The 19,274-nt window shown below is 39.9% G+C and overlaps 1 protein-coding gene across 5 annotated transcripts in view; it reads left to right on the plus strand.

Moving 5' to 3' along the window:
- The window catches only part of ENTPD1 (ectonucleoside triphosphate diphosphohydrolase 1), a 120,102-nt gene extending 102,861 nt beyond the window's left edge, over nucleotides 1-17,241 (plus strand). For 3 of the 5 annotated variants that reach the window (XM_069753967.1, XM_069753970.1, XM_069753966.1), the window contains exons 4-10: nucleotides 1,824-1,974; nucleotides 2,378-2,537; nucleotides 5,355-5,570; nucleotides 9,565-9,825; nucleotides 13,098-13,211; nucleotides 13,303-13,440; nucleotides 13,959-17,241. In XM_069753967.1, the coding sequence (XP_069610068.1) occupies nucleotides 1,824-1,974; nucleotides 2,378-2,537; nucleotides 5,355-5,570; nucleotides 9,565-9,825; nucleotides 13,098-13,211; nucleotides 13,303-13,440; nucleotides 13,959-14,165 (1,247 nt within the window). In that variant the 3' untranslated portion in view covers nucleotides 14,166-17,241. Of the gene's footprint in view, nucleotides 1-1,823; nucleotides 1,975-2,377; nucleotides 2,538-5,354; nucleotides 5,571-9,564; nucleotides 9,826-13,097; nucleotides 13,212-13,302; nucleotides 13,441-13,933 lie in introns of all 5 variants that reach the window. The other 2 variants (XM_069753969.1, XM_069753968.1) reach the window with 2 other exon arrangements.
- Nucleotides 17,242-19,274: the final 2,033 nt, after the last annotated feature.

Raw genomic sequence — 19,274 nt, forward strand, 5'->3', positions numbered from 1 at the left:
ATTATTATTTATTATTATAGCGCCATTTATTCCATGGCGCTTTACATGTAAGGAGGGGTATACATAATAAAAACAGGTACAATAATCTTAAACAATACAAGTCATAACTGGTACAGGAGGAATGAGGACCCTGCCCGCGAGGGCTCACAATCTACAAGGGATGGGTGAGGATACAGTAGGTGAGGGTAGAGCTGGTCATGCAGTGGTTTGGTGGATCGGTGGTTACTGCAGGTTGTGGGCTTGTCGGAAGAGGTGGGTCTTCAGGTTCTTTTTGAAGGTTTCGATGGTATTATAAAATAAAATTTATAAAATATTACCAGATAATATTATCTGGGGCAGTAATGTTATGATATGGGCAGGCTTGCGGCGCTCTTGTTGCTTAATGGCATCCTGTGTTAATCTATTGACTTTTGCATCAGGGGACTCATGTGCTTGACGCCTACGCTTATATGCATTGTTTTTGTCCCAGCGACTCTGTTGCTCTTCAAGAGTCTCATTTGCCCGTTGTTGTCTTTGATGTTGTGCCTTTGCTGCTTTCCTTTCATTGTCGTACTTTTTATGAGGAGCCATGTTGGCGTTGATATTTGCTTTTTAAAGGGGTTTTCCCACGAGTAAAAGTTCATTTTAAAAATTGTCTGTGTTTGACTGTGTACAGAACATACCACATCTCCTGGGCAGGGGAGGAAGCAATAGACAATACTGACATTACAGCAGGAGATCGCAGACGATACATTTTGTGAGGTAAAATATTTTTTAAAAAACAGTCAGTAAAATATTTTACCTCACAAAATGAATCCACTGTGATCCCCTGCTGTAATCTCAGTATTGTCTTTTGCTTCCTCCCTGCCCAGGAGATGTGGTAAGCTCCGTACACGGTCCGTCAATTTTTAAAATGAACTTTACGTTTGTGGGAAACCCCCTATTAAAGTGAATTCCCATATTTTCTGCTGTTAGGGAACGTGAAAAAAACAAACTACCGGTACTTTGAATGATAAAATCCGACTCACCTGTAGCCACCACTAGAGGGAGCATAGACGTTTATTTCATACAGTTGTGCATTGATTTCAGCAATAAAAAAAGTGTACAGTGGCATCTAAGCTCCTTCTAGTGGTGGCTTCAGGCAGCCAGAATTTTTAGAATCTAAAATTTCAATTAAAACTTATTATGAAATGTAGTAATAGTAGTAGTAGTAGCAGCAGCAGCAGCAGTAGCAGCAGCAGCAGCAGTAGTAGTAGTTTAGTGAAATGGGTTAAGGGTAGATAACTACCTCAATTTTTTTTTGCGGGGAGGGGGATTTTTGCAGGTTTTATAGGTGCAGTCGTCCACATGAATTGTTTCGGGAGCAATGTTCCCCTACCATCTCTCTCTGCAGATATTTAGGTCATATGTGTTCCTTTAAAGGGAACCTGTCAGCGTGTGTTTTCATTTGGAAATAGTGGTATGCCCGTATCAGTACCTTTATTTTGTAGAGATGCAATTAGTAATCTAGTGCAGAAGCCATATGCAAATTAGGTTGAAAGTGCACTGTGGGTGTGTCATTGCGGGCGGACTACTTCTTCATTGTGCTCTGACACATCCCCAGGGCAAGTCCAGCCTAATTTGCATATATCTTTTACACTAAATCTGTATTAAAAAAGTATTACCGGTATTTTTATTGGGGGACAACTATCCATATAGTGCCATACCACTACTTTCATTTGGAAAAACACACCGACCACTTCCTTTTAAAGTCCAAGGTAAAAAAAAAAAATGTATCAAAGGCTGTAAAGGAATAAAATTATTATATATATTTATTTCTTTCTTTATTTTTCTCTTCCGTATAGGTAATGGTATTTCTAGCTACTACCTGAAGCCTGTGGATGCCGGTCGTTCTCTTCAGTCTTGCATAGATAGAGCCCAAAGAACTGTTCCGGACAGACAACAGAAGGAGACGCCGGTGTATTTAGGGGCCACTGCTGGAATGAGACTTCTCAGGTATGTTACCTCCGCAGATCTGTCGGCTTTAAGAAAAAACAGCGAATGTATCAGGAGTGTGCAGCATGTGCGACTGCCGCAGATCTCGGGATCGGTGGCGGTCATGACGGTGGGATAGGTGGTGACTTGGTACAACCCTTTTAAGTGACATCATATAATGGCTATGTTCCATTATTTTTTGAGATGTCAAAACCCATTAACATTGCCGACACCGCTCAGCGGTGCAACATCATTAGTTACTATGCCCCATTATATAGTGCATGAAACAGAGTAACGCAGGATCAATAAACGATCATGCAAGTATCTCTGAAATGAATTCCGCGTATAGTAATTTTTTTACATTTTTGCAAATAAGTTTTTATGAACTCTCTGACTATTGACCAACGATCTTATTCTGCTATAGGCGCACTAACCCGATGGTGGCGAAGGAAGTTCTGACGTCGGTGGAGAACACCTTGCGATCTTCTCCTTTTGATTTTCAAGGTGCCAGAATCATCACAGGACAAGAAGAAGGGGCCTATGGTTGGATCACTATTAACTATCTTCTAGGAAACTTTATTCAAGTTAGTGCAAGATTCTTTTTTTTCTTAGCAATTTTGATGCTTCCGTTTGGGGAACGCACTGGGTTATGTCTAAGGTCGTAATATAGGTATTGATATTGAATCTTCTGTTTAGGTTTGTTTTTTAAGTAATTAACAGTATTCAGACCAAAAATGATTCCCCTGTTATCCAGTACAAAAATGTATATTAAACATATCCTTTTTTTTTTTTACAATGGATTCTAACGACAGTTGAATGTGACATCTATACTTTAAACAACTGTCTAAAATGTAAAGCCTTACAAAATTAAGAGAATAGGGGATTAATTAACCTTTATTGCTATGTTAACATAGCCTTCGTTACAAGGAAAACACTGAAAAAAATAAAAAAAAAACCATCCCATTGTTCTCAAAAGACACTTGTATAAAAAAAAATGTCAAAATGAAAAAAAAAGTAAAATTGTTAGTTACCGTACTCAGAAAATTTGAAAAATGTGGCGAACAAATTTGTCCTTTTAAATTTTATTCCAGTTTTGCCATCAAAAGAAGAATGGTAATAAAAAAATGTCCACAAAAATAAGTAATTCAAAAAGACAATTATTTGCATAACCTAACTACTGCGTATGGTCATTAAAGAGGTTTTACAAGATGCAATATCGATGATATTTATAATAATCAGTGTTTAAATGATGAAATTCATCACAATAGGTAGAAATTGCCCTGATTCCTCTTATGCAGTTTTTTTTTAAATTAATTTAGTTTTTAGTTGTTTGGTATTCTTTGACATGGAAGTGCTTCTCACTAAATTAGAATATCATCAAAAAGTTAATTTATTTCAGTTCTTCAATACAAAAAGTGAAACTCATATATTATATAGAGTCATTACAAACAGAGTGATTATTTCAAGTGTTTATTTCTGTTAATGTTGATGATTATGGCTTACTGCCAATGAAAACCCAAACGTCATTATCTCAGTAAATTAGGATAATTAACAAAAAACACCTGCAAAAGCTTCCTTAGTGTTTAAAAAGGTCCCTTAGTCTGTTTCACTAGCTCCACAATCATGGAGAAGACTGCTGACCTGACAGATGTCCAGAAGGCGTCACTGACACACTCCACAAGGAAGGGAAGCCACAAAAGGTCATTGCTAAAGAAGCCGGCTGTTCACACAGTGCTGTATCCAAGTAAATTAATGGAAAGTGGAGTGGAAGGAAAAAGTGTGGTAGAAAAAGGTGCACAAGCAACCGGGATAACTGCAGCCTTGAAAGGATTGTTAAGAAAAGGCCATTCAAAAATTTGGGGAGATTCACAAGGAGTGGACTGCTGCTGGAGTAATTGCTTCAAGAGCCACCACACACCGACGTATCCAGGACATGGGCTACAAGTGTCGCATTCCTTGTGTCAGGCCACTCATGACCAATAGACAGCGCCAGAAGCATCTTACCTGGGCCAAGGAGAAAAACAACTGGACTGTTGTCAGAGGTCAAAGGCGCTGTTTTCAGAGGAAAGTAAATTTTGCATTTCATTTGGAAATCAAGGTCCCAGAGTCTGGAGGAAGAGTGGAGAGACCACAATCCAAGCTGCTGGAGGTCTAGTGTGAAGTTTCCACAATCAGTGATGGTTTGGGGAGCCATGTCATCTGCTGGTGTAGGTCCACTGTGTTTTATCAAGACCAAAGTCAGCGCAGCCGTCTACCAGGAAATTTTACAGCACTTCATGCTTCCCTCTGCCGACAAGCTATTTGGAGATGGAAATTTCATTCTCCAGCAGGACTTGGCCCTTGTCCACACTGCCAAAAGTACCAATACCTGGTTTACAAACAACAGTATCACTGTTCTTGATTGACAGCAAATTTGCCTGACCTTAATCCTATAGAGAATCTATAGGGTATTGTCAAGATGAAGATGAGAGACAACAGACCCAACAATGCAGATGAGCTGAAGGCTGCTATCAAAGCAACCTGAGCTTCCATAACCCCTCAGCAGTGCCACAGGCTGATCGCCTCCATGCCACGCCGCATTGATGCAGTAATTGATGCAAAAGGAGCCCTGACCAAGTATTGAGTGCATTTACTGAACATACATTTCAGTAGGACAACATTTCGGAGTTTAAAATCATTTTACAAGCTGGTGTTATAAAGTATTCTAATTTACTGAGATAATGACTTTTGGGTTTTCATTAGCTGTAAGCCATAATCATCAACATTAACAGAAGTAAACACTTGAAATAGATCACTCTGTGTGTAATGACTCTATATAATATATGAGTTTTACTTTTAGTATTGAAGAACTGAAATAAATTTACTTTTTTGATGATATTCTAATTTTGTGAGAAGCACTTGTTTACGTGCCAAGTTATTAAAAATGGCCCATTCAGCTCATGAATTTGTGCAAAATAAAAAATGCTTCTTATTATTATTTTGCACCTTTTTAAAGCCAAAAGTTGCGTGTTCTGCTAAGATATTGCAAAAATTGAGCAAAAAAAATCAGGCCTATATAAAATCACTCCAGGGGAGTTCTAGAATATTGTGTCTAGAAAACAAAAAAAAACATGAACACATTGGGGAATATAAAAAAGGCAAAGAAGTATAAATAGACTTCAAAAAGGCGCAAATGAAAGGAGGAATTTGGTGCAAATCAATGACAGGTAAAAAAACACCAAAAACTAGTAAAATAAGAAAATAAATGCATTAATGAATTGGCCCTAAGTTCGTATAGTTTAGTCTAAAATACTGCAATGACGAAGGCGATATCTCTCATGAGGCGAAAGCGGATGCCCAGAGGTTAACTGGCACCAGCTGATGTCCATGGTCGTGTAATAAAATTACTTTTTATCTATTAGGAATTGTCACAATCTCAATCGGTCAGAACGTCCGGTGCCCTAGATCTCGGAGGAGCGTCAACGCAGATCACGTTCGAGTCCAATGAAAATATCGAATCAGAAGATAATTCCCTGCACTTCCGATTGTACGGAAAGACTTATGACGTCTATACGCAAAGCTTTCTATGTTACGGAAAAGACCAGGCCCTCCGCAAACAGCTGGCTAACAGCATAGCGGTAAGTCCGAGTCCAAAACGCTCATTATGTATCTGATGGAGCAGAATAGCCTGATCGTGCAACCCTGTGATACGTCTGTCCTTCCAGTCCTGTGTTAATCTATTGATGGTAGGGAGGAAGCACCTGACTGCAAGATCAGACTACATGAAAAGTTTATTTGTAGTCTGTAAACCTGGAGATACATAGTTCTGCCTTGGAGCTATATACACAAAACATTTAGATTTTTTTTTTTAGATTTTTTTTTTAAATTTTAGATGCATTGGAGTTACACAAAACTTGATTATACATAACATAACCTTTAGACTACAGCCAAGGAAGGCTGATCCGCCGGAGACTTTCTGAATCAGCCAAAAAAAATTCTGTTGACTTTGTTGCGTAAATGCTAAATCCGCAGCCTAAGGCCTCATTCAGACGTAGTAGTTTGATCAGACTTTGATCACAGCCTGGTCTAAGTGTCATCATTGTTTCTCGTATGTGGAGGAATAAAAAAAGTTTCTCCACTTTCTCCTTTCTGACACTCTGTGAAAGTAGACTTGCATTGCCGATTTTGATCCAACCCTCCGATCAAAATTACGAGATCCGTGATTGAAAAAACTCCAGGTAAGAACGCTACGCGTGAAAACCACTGGCAATCGTCCCTGAAAATCCGACGTCAGAATGAACTTGCATGACTTGGATTTTATATCCTCAGCACAGATCAATATCTGCTGCAGATTTTCTCTGCAGCACTTTTAGTATACATTGTGTGCAGAATTATTAGGCAAGTTGTATTTTGATCACATGATACTTTTTTATACATGTTGTCCTACTCCAAGCTGTTCAGGCTTGAGAGCCAACTACCAATTAAGTAAATCAGGTGATGTGCATCTCTGTAATGAGGAAGGGTGTTGTCTAATGACATCAAAACCCTATATAAGGTGTGCGTAATTATTAGGCAACTTCCTTTCCTTTGGCAAAATGGATCAGAAAAGAGATTTGAAGGGCTCTGAAAAGTCCAAAATTGTGAGATGTCTTGCAGAGGGATGCAGCAGTCTTGAAATTGCCAAACTTTCGAAGCGTGATCACCGAACAATCAAGCGTTTCCTGGCAAATAGCCAACAGGATCGCAAGAAGCGTATTGGGCAAAAAAAGGCGCAAAATAACTGCCCATGAACTGAGGAAAATCAAGCGTGAAGCTGCCAAGATGCCATTTGCCACCAGTTTTGCCATATTTCAGAGCTGCACAGTTACAGGAGTAACAAAAAGCACAAGGTGTGCGATACTCAGGGACATGGCCAAGGTAAGGAAGGCTGAAAAACGACCACCTTTGAACAAGAAACGTAAGAAAAAACGTCAAGACTGGGCCAAGAAATATCTTAAGACTGACTTTTCAAAGGTTTTATGGACTGATGAAATGAGTGACTCTTGATGGGCCAGATGGATGGGCCAGAGGCTGGATCAGTAAAGGGCAGAGAGCTCCACTCCGACTCAGACGCCAGTAAGGTGGAGGTGGGGTACTGGTATGGACTGGTATCATCAAAGATGAACTTGTGGGACCTTTTCGGGTTGAGGATGGAGTGAAGCTCAACTCCCAGACCTACTACCAGTTTCTGGAAGACAACTTCTTCAAGCAGTGGTACAGGAAGAAGTTGGTATTGTTCAAGAAAAACATGATTTTCATGCAGGACAATGGTCCATCACATGCCTACAACTACTTCACAGCGTCGCTGGCCAGTAAAGGTCTCAAAGAAGAAAAAATAATGACATGGCCCCTTGTTCACCTGATCTCAACCCCATAGAGAACCTGTGGTCCCACATAAAATGTGAGATCTACAGGCAGAGAAACCAGTCCACCTCTCGAAACAGTGTCTGGGAGGCTGTGGTGGCCGCTGCACGCAATGTTGATTGTCATAAACAGATGAAGCAACTGACAATCTATGGATGGAGGCTGCTGAGTGTTATCCTAAAGAAAGGGGGCTATATTGGTCACTAACTTTTTGAGGTTTTGTTTTTGCATGTCAGAAATGTTTATTTCTAAATTTTGTGCAGTTATATTGGTTTACCTGGTGAAAATAAACAAGTGAGATGGAAATATATTTGTTTTTTATTAAGTTGCCTAATAATTCTGCACAGTAATAGTTACCTGCACAAACAGATATCCGCCTAAGATAGCCAAATCTAGAAAAAACCCCACTCCAACTTCCAAAAATATTAAGCTTTGATATTTGAGTCTTTTGGGTTGATTGAGAACATAGTTGTTGATCAATAATAAAAATAATCCTCTAAAATACAACTTGCCTAATAATTCTCAAAATGTTGGATTCATTGCTAAGCTTAAGCAGACTAAAATATATCTTGCGTTCATCTGTTTTAGGAACATTCTTACACCCCACAATTGATGCTGAAAAAACATAATTTTCCAACCTAGCTCAGCCATCTTTTCCCTGCCAGCTGCACAATGGCGGCAATTAACAGTTTTTTTTTTAATTGTTCCCTTTTCCTCCTATTCTGGGTTATTATATGTCTTGCTTCAAATAGTTACAGAGTATTTCAGTTGGGTAATTGTTTCTACAAATTGCTCTGCGATTCTTGTTTCGCTTCTAAAACTTTTTGCTCCAGCGGTTCTGATTTATTTATAGCAAAATATTAAGTTGCTATCACATGAAGTGTGGGGATTTTAGACTTGGGGTGGTTAAATAAAGTCTATTGTGCTTTACTGTCGCTTTTCAGTGGATGTAGAGCGCTATTATCCAGCGATTATGGATAGTGCTATGGTAGAGAATTTTTGAAAATTGTCTAGCTTTAAATATAATACGGAAATGTCCAAGTTACAGGAATAACTAGTGTTTATAGAAAGAGTCCTGCGGGAGTCCTTACCTTCCATAGAAGGAAGTGGCAGACACTACTTGCCCACAATCACTAGACATTTTTGGGCCACACACGTCTCTACTAATCATGTGACTTTACTCAGGGGATAGGTTTTGGGCTATGGCTTGTACCTGGGTGCCTTCCGATACATTTGCATTGAACTAAACAGAATTGGCTCTGTCCCACCTTATAGCTGAATGCATGTCTCCAACTGTGAAAACGTGTCCACCATTTCATACATTTACCTGATCCGGTTTACTATGATTGCTTCGACATGGTATCTTTGTGTGGAAACTTCCTGAAGAAGAAGCCTTTGAGCTTCGAAACGCGTTGAATAAACCACCCGAACACCCTAACAGTATATCTGGATCTATTATTTGTCGCAGCAGCGCAGATGTAATCCACATTTCATTTATTATAACGGTTCTGAGAGGTCGCAACGCCGACCTGTGGATCTGCAGCAGCTGACAAACTACACGCTTGTACTGTGTACTACCAGGTGAGCAGTTCTCTCACAATTGATTAAGAACAATCCTGGGGATAAGACCCTATTTGCGCTTTTTTTGTCTCCTATCTTTCAATACTACTGCTGGTGATAGTCTCATTAGGATGTCCAGCCATACTGCTGTAGATCCAGTCAGTGAAAGACCAGCTAGGGTTTATCTATCTGCTGTTTATGTTCTTTACCCTCCACCTATCTTCTGTTTCTTTTTAGGAAGTAGGCACCTTATTTTCTAGCAGTTCATACTTAATTCTTTATTTTGTATTCTGTGGTTTGCTTTGCTCACTCTGGGATCTCTTTCTATTTCAGCACACTTTCCCTTCTGTAGATAATTTACACTCCGCTCTTCTCTCCAGTTGTTTAGGAGGAACATGAAGCGCTCGACAGCATTTCGGGCAGCATAGGTCCCAATTTCCATTGTCTAGTTTGTGGTTAGGGCTATCTCAGCTCACACAGGAACCACTAGGGACTGTTGGATCAGGTTCTCTAGTCTCTACAGGAACCAGCAGGGTCAAGATCTATAGTCTGTACAGGAAAAAAGCAGGGTCAGCAGGAGTTAGAGTGTGAAACCTATTTTTCCGAGTGAGTTGCTACACCATCATAACAATTTGTTTCTGATCATCCCTCCATTTATCTCTATTACAGAATCTCCATAATGTCTCCTTGTTGGATCCCTGCTTTAACTCAGGATATACAAGAGATCTCAACACAACTGATCTGTACAATAGTCCCTGCGTATCTGATCGGAGGACACTGTCGGCACCACCAAGCATTCAAATCTTAGGGACTGGGGATTATAATCTATGCAAGCAGAAAGTCCAGGAAATCTTCAATATCTCCCATTGTAACTACTCCAGATGTTCATTCAATGGCATTTTCCAACCAGTTTTACAAGGGGAATTTGGGGTAAGATATATTTATAACCTAGTAGGCTTGGAACCTCTTGAAGTGTCCTGTGAGTGGTGCCCTTTGGCTCAGTGATGTTCCATATGGTCAAAAATTCTAAATAGCAAGAATGGAAGCGGTATTAGATATAGTTGATATTTTCAGGCAGGTGCATCTTGGCCGCATACAGTATCCAAAACAAATGATGAACTTTCACTGATGTTACATACATAGAGTCTTCCTTCATCGTTAATAACTAAGTCCATCTAGTTCAACCCATAGCCTAACCTAACATGCCCTAACATGTTGATCCAGAGGAAGGCAAAAAAAAACCATGTGGCAAAGAGTAAGTTCCACATTGGGGAAAAAAATTCCTTCCCGACTCCACATACGGCAGTCAGACTAGTTCCCTGGATGAATGCCCTATCAAGGAATCTAGTGTATATACCTTGTAACATTATACTTTTCCAGAAATGTATCCAGTCTCCTCTTAAATTTAAGTAATGAATCACTCATTACAACATCATACGGCAGAGAGTTCCATAGTCTCACTGCTCTTACAGTAAAGAATCCGCCTCTGTTATTATGCTTAAACCTTCTTTCCTCCAGACGTAGAGGATGCCCCCTTGTCCCTGTCTCAGGACTATGATTAAAAAGATCATCAGAAAGGTCTTTGTACTGTCCCCTCATATATTTATATATTAAAATAAGATCACCCCTTAGTCTTCGTTTTTCCAAACTAAATAGCCCCAATGTGAATTATGACATTACTCCTTGCATCATTGCTGATCGAATACCATTAATAGAAGTGCCTAAAATAAAACTTTTTACAAACAAATATCCGCTAATTTCCAACATTCATCAAACTCAAAGCAATGTAAAAAGAATATGATATTAGAAAATGAGCCATTGTTTAAGTCAGTTTAAAAGTCTTATATTTTAATTTTATATTTTTTGGATATTTTTTCATTTTCAAAATCACTATCTATTAGAGGTGAGATAATCGAATTTTAAGAAATTCACTGGATACTGCAAATTGGAATATTTTGCAATTTGATTTGTGCCATTTGCAAAAAAGCAGACGCCAATATTCTTTACAAAGCGAAAGATTGCATGAACCAATCTAAGTCTAAACCCTGGTGACCAAAAACCGCAAGAAACCAGTCCCTGGTCAACAGGAGAGATAACGTCTAGTCTGGTATCCTAGTCTCAAAACATTAATTCCCAAGTAACCCAGGATGATAAAATCTCCTCTCTGGTGTCCCAGTAGACAATAATATGGTCCATATGTAACAAGTGCAACAATAGCATTAATTCACTGGAAAACCAGTGTGATTGAGTCCAAGGGGCTTGAATCTAGTCCCAGGTGACCCAGTTTCATGAAATCCAGTCCTTGGTGACCCAATCTGATAGAAACTAATCCCTGATGACCCAGTGGACTTGAGTTTTGTTGTAGGTCATCAAGTGTGATAGCATCCAGTCTCTGGTGCCTTAGTGTCCTGATGTCTTATCTATTCAATCTCTAGTAACCAGGGTGCTACTGGGTGATCCATTGAGCTTGAATCTAATCCCTGGTGATCCAGTGTGATCGCAATAGACTGAAATGACCTAGTGTTATAGCATCCAAATCTTTTCAGTGTGTCTAATCCCTGGTGAGCTAGTGCTATAATAACCAATCCCTGGTGACTCTGTGTGGTATAATCCCTGGTGAGCTAGTGCTATAATAACCAATCCCTGGTGACTCTGTGTGGTATAATCCCTGGTGAGCTAGTGTTATAATAACCAATCCCTGGTGACTCTGTGTGGTATAATCCCTGGTGAGCTAGTGTTATAATAACCAATCCCTGGTGACTCTGTGTGGTATAATCCCTGGTGAGCTAGTGTTATAATAACCAATCCCTGGTGACTCTGTGTGGTATAATCTAATCCCTGGTGAGCGAGTGTTATAATAACCAGTCCCTGGTGACTCTGTGTGGTCTAATCCCTGGTGAGCTAGTGCTATAATAACCAATCCCTGGTGACTCTGTATGGTATAATCCCTGGTGAGCTAGTGCTATAATAACCAATCCCTGGTGACTCTGTGTGGTATAATCCCTGGTGAGCTAGTGTTATAATAACCAATCCCTGGTGACTCTGTGTGGTATAATCCCTGGTGAGCTAGTGTTATAATAACCAATCCCTGGTGACTCTGTGTGGTATAATCCCTGGTGAGCTAGTGTTATAATAACCAATCCCTGGTGACTCTGTGTGGTATAATCCCTGGTGAGCTAATAACCAGTCCCTGGTGGCTCTGTGTGGTATAATCCCTGGTGAGCTAGTGTTATAATAACCAGTCCCTGGTGACTCTGTGTGGTATAATCCCTGGTGAGCTAGTGTTATAATAACCAATCCCTGGTGGCTCTGTGTGGTATAATCCCTGGTGAGCTAGTGCTATAATAACCAATCCCTGGTGACTCTGTGTGGTATAATCCCTGGTGAGCTAGTGCTATAATAACCAATCCCTGGTGACTCTGTGTGGTATAATCCCTGGTGAGCTAGTGTTATAATAACCAATCCCTGGTGACTCTGTGTGGTATAATCCCTGGTGAGCTAGTGTTATAATAACCAATCCCTGGTGACTCTGTGTGGTATAATCCCTGGTGAGCTAGTGTTATAATAACCAATCCCTGGTGACTCTGTGTGGTATAATCCCTGGTGAGCTAATAACCAGTCCCTGGTGGCTCTGTGTGGTATAATCCCTGGTGAGCTAGTGTTATAATAACCAGTCCCTGGTGACTCTGTGTGGTATAATCCCTGGTGAGCTAGTGTTATAATAACCAATCCCTGGTGGCTCTGTGTGGTATAATCCCTGGTGAGCTAGTGCTATAATAACCAGTCCCTGGTGACTCTGTGTGGTATAATCCCTGGTGAGCTAGTGTTATAATAACCAGTCCCTGGTGACTCTGTGTGGTCTAATCCCTGGTGAGCTAGTGCTATAATAACCAATCCCTGGTGACTCTGTGTGGTATAATCCCTGATGAGCTAGTGTTATAATAACCAGTCCCTGGTGACTGTGTGATATAATCTAATCCCTGGTGAGCTAGTGTTATAATAACCAATCCCTAGTGGCCCAATTTGATTGAATCTAACCACTAGTCACCAGGTGTGATAGTATCAAGTACCAACGTTAATTGGTCATTACTTTCGGCGACATGAGCCCCGTTTGGAGAGTGACATAATCATCGACCAGGGACATAATACATGTGCGTGTTGCATGTGGGGCTCCTTATATTCTCCATGTCATCTTCCTACAGGCGTTCTCCGCTTTCTACTTTGTTATGGACTTTTTAAAGCTCAGTAAGGATAAAGTTTCTCTGGACACGGTGAAGGAGACGGTGGAAAGACACTGCTCTAAGCCTTGGAGTGAGGCAAGTCTCTTACTACCTCGTAATTGGATGGTGGGAACAAGGTCTTACATTATCTTTTCTAAAATGTTGTTTTCATTTTGTATTCATTAAGGTAAAGAACGAGTCGGGAAAAGTCAAGGAAAAATATCTAAGTGAATATTGTTTTTCTGGAGTCTATATACTGACACTTCTAGAACTTGGTTATGGCTTTAACTCAAGCAGCTGGGAGGATATCACATTTTTAGGCAAGGTAATGGTATTTTCTGCTGCTAGATGGATAAATAACTTGGTCAAGAGTATTATCTATCTATCTATTTATCTATCTATCATCTATCTTATCTATTTATCTATCTATTATATATCTATCAATTATCTGTTATGTCTTATCTATCTATTATCTCTTATCTATTATCTCTTATCTATCATCTATCTATTTATCTATCTATCTATTATCTGTTATCTATTATCTATCTATCTATTATTATATATCTATCATCTATCTATTATCTCTTATCTGTTATCTATTATCTATATATTATCTCTTATCTATCTCTCTATCTATTATCTATCTATTATCTATCTATTATCTGTTATCTATTATCATCTATCTATTTATCTATATTTCTATCTATCTATTATCTGTTATCTATTATCCATCTATTATCTATCTCTTCATCTATTATCTATCTATCTATCTATCTATTTCGGTCAGCCTACCAATCTGTCAATCTACTTTTCTACAGATTTCTTTCTGTTCCACTCCTGCAGATCCACGGCAGTGACGCTGGATGGACACTTGGCTATATGCTGAATTTGACCAATATGATCCCATCGGAGCTTCCGCTTTCTCCTCCACTGTCTCACGGTGGTTATGTTGGACTCATGGTCTTTTTCTCAGTTTTCTTACTATTCATCCTTTTGACTTGTTGGCTATGTTTCCGAAAGCCAAAGTGTATACAGAAGGGCATCATTTAGGACCATCTTAAATTGTGGATCACTAGATGAGATTTACGAGCTGCTCCGTGGATTCGCCTTGCCGTGGATTCATATGGTGATGACTTTGCAGACCGGATCAGCCGGGAGACGAGAAGAGAACATTGAGCCTTTCCTTACAATGTGGGACCATAAAAGCCATGCTTGGAGCACACAACTATAGTTCTTGAATGGAATATTTTATCAACTTCATATTTATGAAGCTTTTAACTAAGATTATTTTTTCATAAGGAAGATGATGGAAGACTGTGAGTAGACTAGACTAAAAAAAAAAAAAATCTATGAACGTACCAATGGGGTTCACGTTCAGAACCATAAAAAACTGATCTCAGGTGACATCATATAACTAGGACTATTATTGTATTTTTATAAGCCCTTTTTGTTTATAATTGGTTGCATTCCCTTGTCCTTGTCAAGAAAGCCATAGCATTGCTATTGTGTATTCCAACACATTTATATTTAAAGAAAACAGCAAAAAAAACTTCAAATGTCACTGTGGTGTGCGTGCTCGACCAGACACTGTGTCTTTAAGAAAGAAATATTTTTCATGTTGAGCGAGATGATATTTTATATATAGACTAAAAGAGGACATAACACTGGATCAAAAGTGGCAAGTTTTTGCTCTTTTTTTATTCCCTGCGTATTCCCAATTTTTTAAATCTTCTATATGGTTCTTGAGATATGGACATTTTCTATTTAATGTTAAATTTTATGGTCTTGGGTACCAAGGGGGCGTAATTATGCAGAGCAACCTAAAGACACGCCCCAGAGGATCTGAAAAGCACACCGTCTTGGTAAAGACCATACAGATATATAAATAAACTAAAAAATAAAATAAATATATAAATAAAATAAAAAGGCCCATATCTCTAAAACCATATGGCCGATTTCTTAAAAAAAAAAAAACGGAATCATAAGGCGAGCAGTTGAAATAAAATAAGAGCAAAAGTGGCCACTTTTGATCTGGCAACACGTCCTCTTTAAAGGAGATATCCAGTGCCATTACGACCTACTGAGACACATGCACGTGTCCCGCTCATTAGAATAAGACCCCTGCCGATTGTACGTGTATAAGTGAGTGAGTCTGAACAGCGCCGGACAACCCCTTCAAGAATGTTTTATCAATCGTCCGACAAAGGGACGACATAACAAATCAGAAGAAAAAAAGTTATGGATGTGTATCTACAAATGGGCCTCCTGGGTTGGCTGATATGAGCTGCTTTGCATATTTTTTTCCCATAGAGCATTGCAAAGAAGATAAGTCTTCACAAGTAGTTGGGTTTCTTCAATAAGCGCAAGTGACTCCCCTCCTGCTTATACGCTCCAGAGTATAAAAATGTATGTACCGATTAATTTCCTACTAATGTAAATGATTACATTTTAAATCATTGATATGTAAAGATGTAGATCACTTTTCTAATATAAGTTTACAAATCCCCTGAATAAACATCGTGTAAAGGGGGAATCTGTCACTACGATTGTACATCAGAAACCAATGGTCTGGCTGTGCAGGTCTTAGAACTACAAGAAAAATGATACCAGTCTTGTAGTCATCCGATGTATCAGAGCTGAGAAATCAAGCTTCCAAGCCACATGCAAATTAGCCAGGAAGTGCATTGGGGGCGTATAATGCACTCAGAGGACATCGCCTTCAATGCACTTCCTGGCTAATTTGCATGTGGCTTAGAGGCTTGATTTCTCAGTGCTGGCACATCGGATGACTGCAATCCAGGTGTCGTTTTTATTGTTGTTTGTATTCCCCACCCACCTGCCTTGACTGACAGGTTTTTCCCTATACAGTATATGGATGCAGGGAGAGAACTGCCACTCAATGGAAGGCGGTTGGAGAGCCCCGGGTACCTGCCTTTCCGTCTAGTCTCCTTTATGGCTTGGTTGCCGGCTTTTAAAGTGTTTTCATCAAAAACATATCAGAGTCAAGCATACATGGCTGAATCAATCAATGTACCCGCATTCAGGCTCCCTTTGAATAATAAAATTGTTGCTGCCTTTAGCCGCCACTAGAGGGAGCTTACTGTATACAATACTCAGAAATCACAGAAATGATACGCTCCCTCTAGTGGTGACTATAATTTTTATCCTGCTATGTTTATGCAGGGGATTTGTAGCTTTGTATCAGTAAAATGGAACTACAGATGAAAAATATATTATGAGATTAATCGATAGAGGATCCAGGATCTAAAATTGATATGGTGTTAAAAAGTGAGCATCAAAATAATAAATCTTGGCAATAGAGGGCCACAAACTGCTCTCTGATACAACCACCAGGGGGGTTCCATGAGAAAGGTCCTAGGCCGATGCCCACCTAGCGCACCGTTGTCTCCTCTCCACCCTAGTACCTTTTGTAGGTGTGGGTCTGTCTGCAAAGGAGATATCCCAAAGAGGGGGTTTCTTTCTTCTCCATGTATTGGAGGTTCTCTTTAAGAAGACTGGGGATGCTAATTTATTAATGGATTAAAGTCAATAAAAAACCAGTGCTTCCAATAATAATATTATAAGTAATGGGGTAAACCAGGAATGGTATGATTGGTGACCACCAAGTGCTCCCAGCTGACGGAGGTCTTAGATCCCCTTCCACCTACCATACAATCATGATCTCAGCTCGTTGAGTTGCCCAGTTTGGGGTCCTAGGGCACTTTACCCCCATTGCTGTATATGGCATATCCATCGGACCACCAGCCAAAAGACATGTAAGCCATCTTAAGGCAGGCCGGTTATAACACAGAGCCGATGGTCTCCTGCAGCCATGGCACATACACTGGTAATGGTGAGCATTGCTTGCAGGTATCACGCGGTGCTTCTGCAGAGCCGCGCTCATCACATTTCATGAGTATACAGCCCTATGACGTAGACTGCATTATACCTATAATACGGCTGCGCTCCGTACCTTACAAATGTCCGAGTGTTTGCAGCTATGTCTGGTCTGGGAGAGACTTGAAAGGGAAATTTGTTCTAAAAACAAGAAGAAATTAGTGTTTTATGTACTTTATAAAATGTATGTAGTTCTATATGACATGAAATAAACATATCAGGTTTCTTAGTTTTTACTTCTTTATTATGTTTGTTTTATGTACTCATATGATCCATCTCAGCCTGAAGCGATCATGTACTTAAAGGAAATATTTTACCAGGTTTCTGCTTGCCAATCTGAATGATTCCAGAGATGTATCACTTAGGGCTTCTTGCTGTAGTTTTATCTGCTGTAGCTCTGCTAGTCCTCTCAAGCACGATCTCTCTTACCCCGCCAACACCGTTGTGTGACAACTTTGTGCCTATACTGTGTATAGACTGAAAGTTGTCAATCAGCTATAGGGCCTGGAGCTAGCCAGAGCTCATGAATATTAAGGATTGCAGAACAGGAGCTCATCACTGAGAAGACTAGCAGAGCTGCAGCAAATAGAGAAGTTTGGACTTGCGGTGGATACCGCGTCTCCTCCCCTACCCTCCAGCCTGCCACAGGAGCGATCGGCCTGCCTAGCCCTCTATTCTCAAGACCCTCCCATGTTTGTTAAAGCGCTCGACCGGCTTTTGTCAGCCCTCTATTTATAAACTCCATTCCTGTTTACTCAATTACCTGATGCAAAAATCTACATATAGGGTGGTCAACTTTTACACCCTGGCTCATATTTTTAGAGCACACTGATGAAGGTCTTCACAGACCAAAACGTTACTGTATGTATTAAACACCCCCTTTTTGCATTAGATTTTCTGGAGTGTGCTGAGTATATATCCTCTATTTGTGGCAGATAAAGCTGCTGCAAATATGAAACGTGTGCACACAACCTTACGGTACAGTAATGTCAAGTACACCACAAAAACGTAGTGTGAATCAGTCCTTATTTTAGTAACACTTGTGATGTCATGTAATGCAGGATTATGTAAGAAGGACTAGTGATGTCGCAGAGCGAGAAAACAAATTATCTAAGGAGGGTTGGAGAAGTCAGATTGGGTTTTATGTCGATGATTTCCTTAAAGTGACACCGTCACCAGGTTTTTGCCATCTAATCTAAGAGCAGCATAATGTAAAGACTTAGACCCTGATTCCAGTGATGCGTCACTTACCAGGCTGCTTGCTGTTGTTTTAATAAAAATCAGTTTTATTAGAAGGAGATTATCACTAGAGTGCTAGTAAATCCACTTGTAGGTTGCCCTCCATACTCAGGAGCTCTTGGTGAATCCTGCCCCTACCACTGATTGGCTGCTTCCTGCCTATTATGCACATTGTACACAAAAAACAGCCAATCAGTGGTGTGGGCGGGGTTATACAGAGCTCAGCAGCATTCAGAGAACTGGTAGATCTGCAGCAGAGAAAGCAGTGATTTTATCAAAATGACCTCAAGCAGCCCAGTAAGTGACATATTGCTGGAATCAAGGTCTCCACCCCTACATTATTCTTCTCTCACATAGGCTAGTAAAAACTTAGTGATAGATTCTCTCGAATTCTGCACTTTATCTCTCTCCTGCTGCCATCAGATTCATATCTGTTTTTGGTTACTATTGATCTGTTTTCATGTTACGCTCTAATGAATGTTTCTCTGTCTTCTGAGCGGCTACAGATCCCGTTTTTCTGACAAGTCTTAATCATTGCTTGTAGGTGATAGTCTCTAATCATTGCTCTTGTAATTATACATGTCGCTGCTCCTCTCAGAGATGTGATCACGAAAGATAGAAAGCGTCTGATACCGAACCCCGCTTTATCGTCTCAATTCTTGGTAAACAAACGTTCACTTAAAGGTACAGTTATCTGTAAAGTATGTTGAATATCATTGAGAAACACCTCTCACCTTATGTTAGTGTAAACATGTTTATATATTCTAAAACCCAACAAAAATATGGTAAGCAAAAATGTAAATAACATATTGTGCAAAAGCCATCCTGCCACGACAAGGTGTACCCAACGCGGGATGGTCCTAACCACTAGTATTAAATCCTTACCTTGTGTCAGCCGAACTCAATGTGAATAAGGGCAGAACAGGATAGGAACCGAATATACAGACACCTGCCCATAGGCAGCTATATAAAGAAAATGCCTAGCTCACAAAGGGCCGTCCCGATCGGGTACACCTTGTGGTG

Source organism: Ranitomeya imitator, chromosome 2 (genome assembly GCF_032444005.1).
Source record: "Ranitomeya imitator isolate aRanImi1 chromosome 2, aRanImi1.pri, whole genome shotgun sequence".
Classification (NCBI taxonomy): Eukaryota; Metazoa; Chordata; class Amphibia; order Anura; family Dendrobatidae; genus Ranitomeya; species Ranitomeya imitator.